This window comes from Chenopodium album, chromosome 26 (assembly GCF_948465745.1).
Source record: "Chenopodium album chromosome 26, dcCheAlbu1.1, whole genome shotgun sequence".
Lineage (NCBI taxonomy): Eukaryota > Viridiplantae > Streptophyta > Magnoliopsida > Caryophyllales > Amaranthaceae > Chenopodium > Chenopodium album.
The window spans coordinates 26,840,337-26,855,429 of record NC_137859.1 but is presented as its reverse complement, the minus strand read 5'-3'; the positions used below and the strand labels follow the sequence as shown (position 1 = coordinate 26,855,429).

General features: G+C 34.4%; 2 protein-coding genes across 2 annotated transcripts; one reads left to right on the top strand and one right to left on the bottom strand.

The window, feature by feature from the left end:
• Positions 1-7,846: 7,846 nt before the first annotated feature.
• On the top strand, positions 7,847-9,771 carry LOC145618293 (beta-1,4-xylosyltransferase IRX9-like). The gene is made up of 3 exons (XM_081673068.1): positions 7,847-8,805; positions 9,037-9,262; positions 9,418-9,771. Exons 1-3 carry the CDS (start codon positions 8,147-8,149, stop codon positions 9,583-9,585), a joined length of 1,053 nt encoding a protein of 350 aa, XP_081529194.1. The 5' UTR covers positions 7,847-8,146; the 3' UTR covers positions 9,586-9,771.
• Positions 9,772-10,353: 582 nt separating this feature from the next.
• LOC145617643 (uncharacterized) lies at positions 10,354-14,822 on the bottom strand. Its single transcript, XM_081672366.1, has 3 exons — positions 13,218-14,822; positions 11,957-12,686; positions 10,354-10,860 (listed from the first exon to the last, which is right to left on the bottom strand). Exons 1-3 carry the CDS (start codon positions 14,719-14,721, stop codon positions 10,662-10,664), a joined length of 2,433 nt encoding a protein of 810 aa, XP_081528492.1. The 5' UTR covers positions 14,722-14,822; the 3' UTR covers positions 10,354-10,661.
• Positions 14,823-15,093: the final 271 nt, after the last annotated feature.

Genomic DNA, 15,093 nt, shown 5'->3' with positions numbered 1-15,093 from the left:
GCCCTAATTAGGTACGTTTAATTTTCCATTTTGTTCAAATTTTCATGAAAAACACATAATGTTCAAGTAGATTTTGCTATTTTTCGATTTACTTTTTTTCGATTTTTTTATTTGATTTTTTGCGATTTGATTTATGCGATTTTCTAATTTGATTTTCATGAACTTCGCATGAGTTAAAGTCGATTTTTGATTATTCTGCTTTGATTTTCATAAATTTTTGGCAATTTTAGGGTTCAAACTTCGGCTATTATAGGGTTCAAACTTCAGTAATTATAGGGTTCAAACTTCAGTAATTTTAGGGCTGAAATTTCAGCGATTTTAAGGCTGAAATTTCAGCGATTTTAATGTTCGAATTTAGAATTTTTAGCGTTCGATTTTCAACGATATTAGGTAATTTCAGCCATTTTTTATGCAATTTATGTGCGGTTTTGTTGGGCGATTTTTGTGCCATTTTTTTTTATTGTTGGTGTCGTTGGTGTTGTTGTTGTGCCATTTTTGTGGTTGTTGGTGGTTGTTGTTAGGTGTGATTATTGGTGGCAGAGGAAGGAGAAGGTTGGTGATGTTGGCAGATGCTGAGAGTTTTGCGTGAGGGAGCAACAGGGATGCCTATTACTACAATCACAGATCGTTTCAGGGTAGACATGTGATGCATTTTAGATGCCTATTACTGCAAGGAATGTACTCGGCAGGAGAAGGATTAAGATTGGTGTCCGAAAAATGTCAGTCTAGGAAGTGCCAAAATAGATATGTTCTATGAACATTCTATGAACAGAAGAAATATGGTTCCAGGAAAAGATAATAAGAGGATGAATCACTTTGCTTCTATCGGACTGCCTTTTAAGATTGAACTTGCAAGTTTGTATAATCACTAATCAGTTTACTTCTAATACTTTTGGTATAAGATGTAGTCACTATGTTACTATGCCATACCCATCAAATTAGCTGACAAAACTTACAAATTTGTATGAGTGCTAGATATAATGTTGTATTATATGCTGCTTGGAAAGCTGCAAATTTTGCTTAGCTATTGCAAAAGTAGTAGTGCACGAAAAGTGACGAAAAATAATCTTATTGTAAATTTAGAATAATATAGATTTAGAATATATGAAAAAAATAGAAAAGAAATTAGAACAAAAGTAAAAAAAATTTAGAACATTGGAAAAATTTTGAACATAGAAGAAAAAAAAAAGTTTAGAACATAGGCAGAAAAATTCTAACATAGGGAAAATTTTGGAACATATGCAAAAAAAATTTAGAACATAGTCAAAATTTTAGAACATTAGAGAAAAGTTTAGAACACAGGTATAAAAGTTTAGAACATTAGAGAAAAGTTTAGAACACAAGTATAAAAGTTTAGAACATAGAAAAAAAGTTTAGAACACAGATAAAATAAATTTATAACATAGGAAAAAAATTTAGAACATGAACAAAAAAATTTAGAGCATAGGCAAAATTTTAGAACTTATATTTAGAACATTAGAGAAAAGTTTAGAACAAAGGTATAAAAGTTTAGAATATGGGGATAAAAGTTTAGAACATAGAAAAAAAAGTTTAGAACGTTAGAGAAAAGTTTAGAACATAGGTATAAAAGTTTAGAATATGGGGATAAAAGTTTAGAACATAGAAAAAAAGTTTAAAACATAGGGAAAAAAATTTAGAACATTAGCAAAAAATTTAGAACATAGGCAAAAAATAAAAAAAAAAAATAAAAAAAATAAAAAAATAAAAAAAGTTTAGAACATAGAATATAAAGTATTGAACATAGGAGAAAAAGTTTTGAACGTATGAAAAAATTTTAGAACATATGAAAAAATTTAGAACATACATTAAAGAAAATTTTAGAACATAGGAAAAAAAATTTAGAACATAAGCATATATTTTAGAACATAGGCCAAAAAATTTAGAACAAAAGCAAAAAAAATTAGAACAAAATTTTTTGTAGCTCTTGTTTATCATAAACATTAATCATATGATGCATTAAAAACTCAAAAGGGTGCAAATAATATGTAACTTATAGCTTTTGATGCATTGATGTATTCTAGCTTTTGTTTATCATAGATGTATATTATATGATGCTCTTGTTTATCTTATAGTTTTTCTATTAAAGAAGATGATTATTGTTATGGTTAAATTTCCGATTAGACTACGTTTTTTAATTGATATAGATATACTTGGTAAAACCTATTAGCTCAAATGGTAGAGCACTATGCAGATGCATAGGGGATGTAGGTTCAATTCCTACATAGGTTATGTCTAAAAATAAAAAATAAATAAAAAAACTTCATATGTTTATAAAGTTTAGAACATACTAAATAATAATAGCTCCTCAAATAGGTTGGCAATTGGACACTTTACTCCATGAAATATTAACATTGGATTCGATTTTTTTTTAAACAACATTGACTTGGTAGAATAAGTGAAAAGAAAAGAAAAAAAATTAAAAAATAATGGTGGGTAAAGCATCCTTGATGTGCCATTTTACACCAAAGTTGGAACAACAGTTGCAAATCTTGCAATCTTATTAAAACTTTAAGTGCATCCTTTACAACTTTAACATCAATATATGCTAATTTTCTTGTTTTTGATGCTATGATTGTACACTTTTTTTTTTTTTTTTTTGGAAACAAGGTGGAAATTTTATTAAGCAACCAGATAAAATCAAGTTACATCGATATCCGCTAAGGCCATAATACCTTGCGGGAAAGAATCTAAGAAAACTTGTTCCCCCATCTACTAGACACAATCTAGGAGCAAAGTGGGCATAACATTGCCACCTCATTTCACATGTGAGCAAGAAAATTACATAAAGTGATTCCCCATTAAACACACATCTACTATGATCAAATTAATTAGAGCTTTCCTATGTATAGTATTGCGGACAGCCTTCACAACCTCCAAGGCACATTGGAGCTCAATATGAGTAAACCAAAGCTTTTATGCACACCCCACCCGACTTCTAGCGCTTCAGCCATCATCACCATTCCCCCACACTTCACTCTCTGAATAGCCACATCAAGATTCTTTCCATATGCATCCCTTATTACTGCACCCAAACCTGCACACCCATCAACAAGTATAGCTGTATCTATATTGACCCGAACTTTTCCAGCAGAAGGAGGATGCCATCCTCTATTTGAGGGAACAATTGCTTGATTTCCTCAACACAAAACAATAGCATTATATTTTTTATAATCACCAACAAGTCGCAGGAATCCCATTACCTCAATATCTCTATTTTGCCAAGGTTCCTGATGCAACTGAGAGTTTAGATAAGACTAAGAGGCCCACGCAGTAGCAGCAAAAACTAGTAGCTCCTCCTCCTGTAACCGAGCCATTATCCAGTAGAAAAGAGCTCTAAAAGACTTTATACCTGTTAGTATCATATAATCCTTCCCCACCATCTCCACTAATGGGAAGTATTTCACTTGGTGTTCTAATTGCCTCTTCTAAATCCACTACTATGTTCTAAATAATTTTTTTTTCTCTTCATCAAACAAACCCAGCAAGTTAAATTGAAACAATCTAACTATAAAGTTAGGCAACAAATTTAAAACTATAGATTTATAATACTTGATTCATCAAAGTGAAAATCAAATGGAAATTGGCTAAAAAAAATAAAATTCAACGAAAACATACAACATTATAGACTCAATAACACTATATAATGCAGAATGTTTAGCAAAATATCATCGAAAATTCGATCAAAAACAGCAAACAAGTCAAAATAAATAAAACTCATAATGAATGAACACAAAAACAAAGCATGTATTGAAATATCATCCTATTAGAACAACTGAACAATCATACTATAATTCAACGATTAGAACTATTCTACATCAGACATAACATCAGTGAGATGCATAGAAATATAATTTTCTGTCTAAACATGAAAACTGAGGAGAATCATTATTATTTGTTGAACTGATGGCAGACAAGGACATATAGAGTAAACCTTCAACATATAAGGTAAACTTTAGAACATAGTAAGAATACTTTAGAACATAGATTGAAAACTTTATAACATATAAAGAAAATTTAGAACATAAGAATTAAATCCACCATTGCTTTGTTCTAAATAAATTTTCTCTTCTCATCATAGTATCACACATACATCCAGAAAAAAATCTCAAGCAAATTCACAAAATAAAAAAAAAAATCTGGAAAAAAATCAAAAAAATAAAATCGAAAATTAAAACGAACAAATTGAAAATAAAAACGAAGAAATCTAAAGATGTTAACTCTAAAACTAATGAAAGTACGAACAAAAATAAGAAAATTTGAAAAAAAAAACAGAAAAATCGCAACAAAAAATCGCAATTAAAAATCACATAAAAATCTGAATAGAAATCTGGAAAAATTCAAGGATTAAAATGCATGAAATCAGAATTTTGTAAGAATTGATAAACTTACCAAAATATGAATTCGTTGATGAAGATGATGAAGTTTGGCTACTTTTGAGTTTGAGGACAGAGAAGATGCTGAGGGGAGAGAATATGTTGAGGAGGGAGAAAGAAAAGCCTTGAGTTTTATTTTGTTAGAAAGGGAAATTTTTTTTGTAAAGAATTACATAAGTGCCATTACTAAAGGAACAATTTAGATGGTAAGATCAAAACTAATGAAAGGCCGAGATTGGTTCTTATATAAGATTGGGTTCTTATATAGAGGAGGGTTTTTATATGAGCCTTCCTCTATATATATATATATATATATATATATATATATATATATATATATATATATATATATATATATATATATATATATTTGGGAGTTTTTTCCAGAATTTTTAGAGAATCACGTAGAATTCATTTTAGGTGCACACTCATGCACCTATAAATAGATGTAACAACAGCACAATATGAACATTAGGTTTTCAGAAAGTAAACATAGGTATAAAAATATGAACATTAGCTTTTCATAAAGTGAACATAGGCATAAAAATGTGTAATTTTCAATTTCTTATGTGGTGACTTTGTGATTAACTTCGATTGATTAGATTATACTACCTCCGTTAACATTCAGTTGTAACTTTGGGGTATTATTTGAGGGAAAATTTGTTAATTACTACCTCAAAAAAGGGGTCTTTGTGAATTACTACCCGCAAAAAAAAAAGTTGTTAATTACTACCCTAAAACTGATTAATTTTAGCAACTACTACCTTTTTTACTAATCAGCATACTTAAGCTCTTAATGATATTATTATTCATCTAATTACTAATTAGTAGCTCTTAAACCTTAATTAATTAGGTAAACCCTAGCACCACCTTCCCTACCACCATTGCACCACCTCCGACGGCCCCCCTTTGGCCCTTTAACACATCCGATAGCTCCACCATGAAACCCACTCCCCGCACTCAATCCCCCACCACGAAACCCACCCTCCCTTTCCCCCACCACAAGATCCACCCTATTCTTGTTCCCCCCACCACGATTACCACCTCGATTCTGCTTCCCCAACACACAATTCACACCCCCTTTTACGATATCCCCATCACCTACCCGTGGCGGCCTTGACCCCCTATCCCTCGCCGGAAATCCTTGCGCAACCAACCCTAATCTTCCTATATCCCCTTCCCCCCTAATCACCACCCTAGGGTTTCAATTTTAGGGCTTTAGGATTTTAATTTTGGAACATTAGGGTGGTGATTAAAGGGGGGAAGGGGGTGGAGGAGGCTTAGGGAGGGCTTAATAGAGTTCTCTAGCAAGGGGGAGGGGGCTAGGGTGGCTAGTGGGTGGGGAGGAGGGATTTTTTCGAGGGTTGGAGGGATTGTTGGGGGGTTTAGAGGTGGTGCAATGGATGGTTTAGAGGTGGGGTGGATGCCGGGGCGAGGGTAGGCTGCCGGAGATGGTGGGGATATAGTAAGGGGGCTGCCGGAGGTGGTTTAGTGGTGGTTTAGAGGTGGTGTTAGGGTTTATTTAATTAATCATGCCTTAAAAGTAACTAATTATAAATTAGCCGGATAATGATATCATTAGTAGATTAAATCACCTAATTAGAGGCTGATTAGGGAAAAGGGTAGCAATCTATACAATTCATCAGTTTTAGGGTAGTAATTAACAACTTTTTTTTTTTTTTTGCGGGTAGTAATTCACAAATACCCCTTTTTTGAGGTAGTAATTAACAAATTTTCCTTATTTGAGAGACATAAAATATTCCAAAGTTGCAACTAAATGTTAACGGAGGTAGTATATGATTTTCTTATTTCTAATGAATTGAATTTTGTCTGATTTTCTGAATTTTTTTTTTATCAATGAACATAATCATGCAAAATATGAACATATGCATAGGTTCCCTTAAATGGGAACATTAGTTTTTCTGAAAGTGAACATAGGCATTAAAAACATGAACATATGCATTTCAAAAAGTGAACATAACATTTCAAAATATGAACGTAAGCATTGGTTTTCTTAAAGTGAATATTAGCATTTAAAATGTGAACATATACGTAAAAAAAAATATGAACAAAAACATTTAAGAAAGACAACATATGCATAAACAGATTTAATTAATATTTATGAACAACCATATTTACATTATGAGTATATGAAATTATATATGAACATACAAAATATTATTATGAATATAATGCATTTAATTATGAACATAAAAATTTGAAGAAATAAAAAATAATATGATTATGAAACAAATGCATTATAAGTATTAAATGTTCATTTTTTTTACGTGTTCAGTTTTTATTCTTAAATGTTCATTTTTTTTCATGTTCATATTTTTTTTACTAAATGTTCATTTTGTAGAGCATGATGTTGATTTTAGCAGATCGCGGATATGTTATCTAGGTTATTATTTGGGCCGTGCGTTTTGGGTCTTCCCTCCTTGTTGCACCTATCTTAGGTGCATGAGGATGCATCTAAGACCAATTGCGCTATGTAATATTCTAAATTTTAGTTTTAGCTAATTAAATAAGAGATTATTAACTTATTTTAGAATTAAAAAATTTAAATGTCACGTAAGCAAAATAGACGAGTTAGATTTTAAAGTTTAAATGAATTATATATAAACTATTATCTTTTGATAGTAGGAATTTTATCTAAATATATAACAAATTTTAGCACATAGATATAAAAAAGCAATTTATTTTAAAAAATTCAAACAAACCGTTTTAAAAAATTCAAACAAATCGTGCATCGCACGGGGTTCATCTAGTTACAACAATTTCAGTCTATCTCAGATTCTCAGCGCTGCCTAATTTTTGACTTTGATAAATTTAAAAGGGGTACATTGGTAAATGTACACTTACACCATTCTAATCTAATCAATGAAAGGAAGGTTTTTTTGGTACTGACACACAGTTTTGTTAGTATTAATAGAATTCTTACAGTTTGATGCAAATACACAACTTTGTTAGTACGAAGTACTTTATACCAAAATACCAAATTTACCGTTACAAATAAGTTTTTATATTTTCAAAATATGCCACTTACAAAACTCATTACCATTAGGAATCAGAAAAATATCCCGTCTATTTCTGCTAAATTTTTTTTTTTTTTTTTTTTTTTTTTTTTTTTTAAAAAAAAAACCAGGAAAAAACCAGTTGCTGCTTTTACTAATTTCATGGCAGAGTAAAAGATTCGAAGATTCATGTGTAGAATCTGTTTCAGATTCCATTGTCAAAGCAGTCAAGTAGTCAACCATAAATTAAATGACAGATGAAATTCAACCAAATAAAAGAGTAATCATTTTTCACCTTATAATTCATAATTTGGTAATGAGTTTGCATCTTCAACAACCATTTGGTGAATTCACCAACTAAAGATGAGATATTCCATTGTTTACTTCCTTTGCTTGTGTTTTCTTTTACTTTAAGTGATCACCTCTAGAAGCAACAACACAATAACCATGAAACACCTAAACAATCTAATACTAATTTTGAATAATAAAAACAAATGGCTTGTTCATACTCATTTGAGTTAGCTAGTGCCCATCATTGTTATAGTCTGTAGCACTGCTTTAAGACAAACCTGCTAGTCGTCCCGAAACTCGACATTTCTATTCTATTTCACTACTTGTATATAAAATGTCACCCACAAGTCATTTCAACTCTTCTACATCACCCAGATTAATATAAGCTTAGCTCATTGAGCTCTGGTTGTTTTCTGTAATCATCTTCTAATTTGCTTCAGATAAATGGGATCCACGGAGAGATCAAAGAAGCGGATTCATCTATGGAAGAAAGCTGTTTTGCATTTCTTGCTATGTTTTGTGATGGGGTTCTTCACGGGTTTTGCTCCTACTGGTAAACCTCCATTTAGTAGTCTCAAGTCAACATCGGACATACACTATAACGAGTCCATTGAGCTAGCACCAAGGCCTATGCTCGGTGTAGGAGGCAACAATAGTTCTGCTAACAGAAGCCTATCAGAAGCACCAGACAGTGCAATGGAGAATGCAAATTTGGTCGAGGAGAGTGATAATGAAAGTGATGAACTGAATCCAAGGAAACAAATCATTGTGATTACTCCTACAAATGATAAGGATCCTCTAAGAGGAGTTTTGTTAAGCAGGATGGCAAATACTCTGAAACTGGTGCCTCCGCCACTGCTGTGGATTGTTGTGGAGTCACAGCTGGAGTCTTCTGATGTATCAGATATACTCAGGCATACGGGGGTAATGTATAGACACTTGGTGTTTAAGGAGAATTTTACAGATCATAGAACTGAAATGGATCACCAGAGAAACCTTGCACTAAAGCATATCGAGCATCATCGGTTAAGTGGAATTGTTCATTTTGCAGGCCTCTCAAATGTATATGATCTCAGCTTCTTTGATGAAATTCGAGCTATTGGGTAAGAACTTTTTCTCCCTTCTCTTATGCTACTGGTTCTTGCATATCCAAAGTTTTTGTGTCATTGAAACAGATGAATTGTTGTCCCTACTGTGTGATAATGTGAGAAAGCATATTTCAGTCCGACTTAGCTTGCTAGCGAAGTAGAAAAACGCTCTGCCTTAACATTTTATTTCTTCTTGCGGTAAATTCAACTTATCAAGGCTTATAAGAAAATGAGGTGTTTAAACAGGACATTCGGGTCATGGCCCCTTGCGAAACTGTCAGCCAGCAGAAAGAAGATGATAATTGAAGGGCCAGTCTGCCAATCTTCCCAAGTCATGGGATGGCATCTGAAGAGCTTAAAAATGGATGCCGAGGAATTGGCCATCCACATTTCCAGTTTCGGGTTCAATAGCTCCATCCTATGGGATCCTGAACGATGGGGTTATCTGCCTTTTGCAGATGCCACCAAACAGGTTCATACTTAAACTCTTTGTAATGGCCCCTTTACGAAGTGATATCAACTAAATATAATAAAGGAAGAAAAAGAGTCACCAGACTATACTAATGACGTTCAATGTAATTCACTCTTCAATCATTAAACTAATCACAAAACAAAATTGTATTGCAGAATTCACTCAAATTTGTCAAAGAAGCAGTTCTTGAAGATGAGAGCAAGATAAAGGGAGTACCCTCGGGAGATTGTTCCAAAGTAAACATCTGGCAACTGCATCTTTCCTCCAAAATTGTACAAGTAAATCATGTTCCGAATCCTACATTGGACGGAGAGCGAAGATAATGAATCAAGGCAGCAGGGAAATTCATTATTCATTCTTATGCTTTTCCTCTTCATAAATGTGTCTTCTGATATAAACCTTGTATAATTGGTTTCAGTACATTTTTTGTAACCAGCAATTGGAAAAATTCTTTCGGCTTAGCAATGTAATTTACAGACCAAATCATAATGAAATTAGATGGTACAGAACTTTTCACTGGGGATTGCTTTTGTTGTTTTCATAATTCCTCTAAGACCACCTCCAATGGTGAGACTCAACTTTGAGTATTGAAATACAAAATGAGTTGTTTTTCACCACCAATGGTGAGAGTGTGAGACCATATCTACTTCTCAATTTAGCAACTCATGTCATGTCTAAGTTCCCAATGGTGAGACTAAAAAAAAATTGAGTATCTAAACAATATTTTAGGATTAAACAAAAAAAAAAAAAAAAAAAAAAGCTAAAACATAAATAAATTACAAAATATATTAGAATATTAACATATAGGGCCCACACTTTTTGTCAAAAGAGACTCAAAGTTGAGTATCTAAACTTAGCAACTTTCTTTTGGAGTTGCTAAGTTTAGATACCAACTTATTGGTATCTTTTGCAAAAAATACCCTCTTTCCTAAAAATACTCACTTGAGTCTCACCATTGGAGAGGGTCTAATGCACTCCAAATCTCAGCTAAAAAGTTACATCCACACTTCCAACAAACAATTATCAAAATTAGACTTGACTATGAAGGAGAGCAGGTAAAATCACCATTTTCATGTATGCATGATCAAAGATGGGCAAAAATGAAAATTTGGGATTCAGATGATTAGTAATTAGCAAATTGTCTTTTACAATGAGAATGTAGTAACACCACAGGGAGTGAATTTTGTGTTACCTGATTAAATCATCCTGAAAAAGTTAGCATCATGTGCAGATAGATTATCATCTAAGTTTGCCAGCCACTTTAACTATATTAGTACCTAGGTACAGCCCAGTTGCTACTTACATACATATACAAGGATAGAATTACACTTACAAGAAGAGAAAGGGCCGTTGTAGAGAAACTTGTCAGAAACTTACTTACATCGTTGTTCTTCATGGGTTACTTATCAGTGGACAAAGGAGAAAAAAGAGGATCCTCGCCCTTTTTATAGATGTCAATCAGCTGTTTGGAATTCTTCTTGGCAAGCCTGCGACAATCATCGAGACCGCTTTGATCATGCTGCTGTAACTCATCCACAGACTTCTTCATCTTGCCTTTTAAATCCCCATCTATTAGAAATTTGGCCAGAGAAATTCCCCTAGAACCAAAATACACATTTCAGACAGATGCAACTACCAGTAGCTACAAGTGTATTTTCTCTTAATAAGGTGAGGATTAAGAATTATAAATAAACAAATAACAAACAAAATAAATAAACAGAACTTTATTGATGAGATGTGGATGATGTCAGTAACTTCCACATGTATTATATCTTCCAGCATATAAAACTCTTAACACACTGATAATAGTTTTATCTGATTGAACATTTTGTCTCAGAGTGACACATAGTAACTTCTGCATACAAGCTGCAAAGTGATATTTCAAGGTGATCAAAGAAAGAACTGCTGCATGCATTAGCAGCTTCTTACTCAATTGGGATCATATTCATAAAATGATGCCAATTACATCAAGCATATAAAGTAAAATTTTTAACAAAGCAATACTGGTCTCCTCTTCAACTATTTCATGCCAAAATTATCGGCATGTTTTTCTCATGACTATAGATAGCTACTTACACAGTCAGTTACTCAACATTGTTTGCTAAAAAGTGACAGCTAATTGTTCAACATAAATAATAAGAATATATAGGTGTATACGACTACAATTTTAGATGAAACAGAGCATAGATGAAATTTTACTAATTATTTCTCACGTAGGTACTTCACACAAACACAAAACTGTTTGAAGAAAAGAAAATCATGATTAAAATAAAGATTTCCGTGGTTAATAAAGACAATAACAACTTCACTAGCCAAACAGCTGCTTGGTCTGGATAAAAACAGATTTAAATGTAGTATCTTTGGCTAGGATGCATCTTCATTTGACTATTTCAAAATCCAGGATTTGATTTCAAACGTACATAAAAACCACTTCTGCTGATTGGCTAGTTGATCCAGAAGTCGTATGAGTAAAGGACCCGATGAATAAACAGGAATTGGTAATAAGAAAATGTGAAGGGCAATTTTATCATATCAATATAGTGGTAATATAGCAATACTATGTGTTAGGTATATCAATTCTTATAACATTCAGAAGAGATTAATTAAGCAATCTCATGCTAATTCTAGAAAATCACAACTGACATTTTAGATTATCTTAAATTGAAAGATTTATAATATTTAAACATTGGTTACCTGTCAGCATCACACTTCTCAAATCCTTTGCTGCTAGCACAAATTGAATCTTTCATCGAAGACTTATGCTGCCTATATAATGCACAAACAGCCTTGGCACAAAAGTCAGGATCTTCATCAAAAGCACAGACCATATCAGCTGCAACCTCCAGCCTTTTATTTTCCTTCCTCTGCCGGCAAGTGGCCATATACTTTTCAAGTTGAGGGGGACAAGAACTATGAGCTTTGTTGTTTTCAAAATTAGAATTACCATTTTCATCATCCTTACCACCATTATCCACAAACCCATCAGATCTTGGCTCTCCAATGTCTCTCCCGAGCTTTTCTTCACATTTTCTGATAGCTGACTGTGTTTGCCTTTGCTGAATGTTACATTTATGCCCATCACCTGCAGTTGATGGAGTTGATAATACAGGCTTGACTGGTCCATATGACCCATGTTCAAGCTTCTTCATATGTTTCTGGTTTAGGCTATCATCATTAGAACTATCGCATTGTTCTCTAAAATTCTCAGGGTGTACATACTTCCTTTTGACACCACTAACACGAAGAGGGTACTCATCATCGTCGTCACTGTCAACAATAATAATGCTGTTCACTGTGGTCACCTTTTTTCTAGAAGCCCCATTCTCTTTTACAATATCTGCCTCAAAATCCAAAGTTCTCTTGACAGCATCATCAGATTTCAAGAAGCCTTTGGGTTCATTACTTTTAGAAACAAAAGCTGAATCTGAAATAAAGGACTATCAGAACGGGCATAATAACATCCACAGCAACACAAAACTAAACAGATGCAATTATGTTCACTTAACAGCAATATTGCACAACATGACCGTATCACCTGACCATAAAGTTTCAAGCAGAGCCACTTGTTTTCTCATTAAGGTTTCTTTCTTCTCGCTTAATCTTAAATTATTAACCCTTGTCTATACGACAATATTAATTAAGCTATGAACTGAGCTTGGATAGCCAGTATCTAAACTTACTGATTCCTTATCCAAACTAACATTTTTTTGGCGACAGAAAAAGCCTGAAGTCAAACATTGTGTCTAATTACGTCACATTATTAAAGGCCTTACTTATCATTGCAATTACAGGTATGCTGGTTCGCGCTAAAATCAGGCCAAAATGTTTCCTCTTCACATCCAAATGTATATGACAACAGTATAATGCTCAAACTTCAATAGTGATAAATCTTTTAAATAATTTAACCATATAAATTGATCAAACTTACAGATAGTAAGGTCAGATGAGCATATACCTGCTTCCTGAGCATTGCAAGTGAGACCAATTCCTTCAGAATCAAGAGCCTTTCCAATCACTGATAAAATTCTCCCACACTTAGTACTTGTAAATGTTGCATCTCTTTTCAAATCCAAGCACATCATTTTGGTTATATCTCCCTCAAGTTTCGATAACCAATTTTCGGCTTTTTCCATCTTAGCTGTTAAATCCTTCTGCTCTATAACTAAATCCTCTTTCTCTTTGCTTAGTTCCTGGATTCTTTCATCTTTCTCTCTCAACCTTTCCAATTTCTCCCTCTCTAAAACCTCCTTAACTTCCTCAATTCTCCTTGCCTCATTCCTCCTTAATTCTTCACAACTTCCATTCAATCTATCCTCCTCCTCCTCCAAACAAGCATTCCTCCTACGTAACCCCTCAACCTCCTTCGCCTCATCCTCCAACCGCGCCTTCTCCTCCTCCAACCCCGAAATCCTCATTCTTAGCCCCTCAACCTCCTTCGCCTCATCCTCCAACCGCGCCTTCTCCTCCTCCAACCCCGAAATCCTCATTCTTAACCCCTCAACCTCCTTCGCCTCATCCTCCAACCGCGCCTTCTCCTCCTCCAACCCCGAAATCCTCATTCTTAACCCCTCAACCTCCTTCGCCTCATCCTCCAACCGCGCCTTCTCCTCCTCCAACCCCGAAATCCTCATTCTTAACCCCTCAACCTCCTTCGCCTCATCCTCCAACCGCGCCTTCTCCTCCTCCAACACTGAAATCCTCATTCTTAACCCCTCAACCTCCTTCGCCTCATCCTCCAACCGTGCCTTCTCCTTCTCCAACCCCGAAATCCTCATTCTTAACCCCTCAACCTCCTTCGCCTCACCCTCAAACACCGCCTTCTCCTCCTCCAACCGCACCTTCTCCTCCTCCAACCCCGAAATCCTCTCACCTAGTCCCACCTTAACTTCCTCCAAAAGGGTACCCAATTTCGACTTTTCCACCATTAACAACCCAATTCTCCAATCCTTCTCCTTGGATTTCTTCAAATAAACCCCATTTTTCCTTTCAATCTCTTCAATTTCACCCTCTTTACCCCTCAAATTCCTCTTCAAACCCTCATTCTCATCCCTCAATTCCCCCAATTCTTCCTTTAACCCCTTGTTCTCAACCTCGCAAACCCTAAAGTTCTCCAACAACCCATCATACCTTCTCGCACCCTTCTCCAAATTATCCCTCGCATTACTCAATTCCCTAGCTAAATCCTTCAACTTGCCATCATTCACCTCAGCTTCCCTCCCCAATCGACGACGCTCTTCCTCCCACATTATCTTTTCAGACTTCATTTCGCTGAGTTCCGACTCGAATGCGTCGCATTTATCCCTTAAATTGGCTATAACTGCATCTTTTTCTCGCCTTAAAATCTCCTCTCTCGCCATTAATTCTGTCACCGCTTCCTTGAACTCGGATTCCTGAAATGACGACCTCAAAGAGTGTATGATGGTGGAAATTGAAGATTGCTTCATGGAATTCACGCTCATTGTAGGTCACTGAGAAACAGAATTCAAAGAGTCATCAGAATGTTGTTGCTTTGTTGGGTTTGAGAGTAGCAGTAGTGCAGTACCACAGTAGTAGTACTCCTCTGCGTCTCTATTTGACAATAAATGAGTAACAAGACGTGAGGCGTATACTATATAGTCAAATGATTCCCGTTGTTTCCATTTGTCGTTTTGGCTTCCTTGTGAAGCCGGCTGGTTTTATTTTATGAAAAATTGTCCACAATAATCCGATCATTGCCTCATCGATTAAAAATAATTGATTCTTTGGATTATTTTTAAATAATCCGATTTTTAATGTCAATCCGCTATAAATGCTCCTAACTGGTCATTTAACTTGTTATACTCCCAGTCTCC

Excerpts from the sequence above, each read along its gene's own strand:
- LOC145617643 (XM_081672366.1), bottom strand. The coding sequence starts at position 14,721 with ATGAGCGTGAATTCCATGAAGCAATCTTCAATTTCCACCATCATACAC. Across the intron at positions 12,687-13,217 it reads TTGCAATGCTCAGGAAGCAG|ATTCAGCTTTTGTTTCTAAA; the intron begins GTATATGCTCAT and ends CCTTTATTTCAG. Across the intron at positions 10,861-11,956 it reads GAGAAGTGTGATGCTGACAG|GGGAATTTCTCTGGCCAAAT; the intron begins GTAACCAATGTT and ends TTTTGGTTCTAG.
- LOC145618293 (XM_081673068.1), top strand. The coding sequence starts at position 8,147 with ATGGGATCCACGGAGAGATCAAAGAAGCGGATTCATCTATGGAAGAAA. Across the intron at positions 8,806-9,036 it reads GATGAAATTCGAGCTATTGG|GACATTCGGGTCATGGCCCC; the intron begins GTAAGAACTTTT and ends GTGTTTAAACAG. Across the intron at positions 9,263-9,417 it reads TTGCAGATGCCACCAAACAG|AATTCACTCAAATTTGTCAA; the intron begins GTTCATACTTAA and ends ATTGTATTGCAG.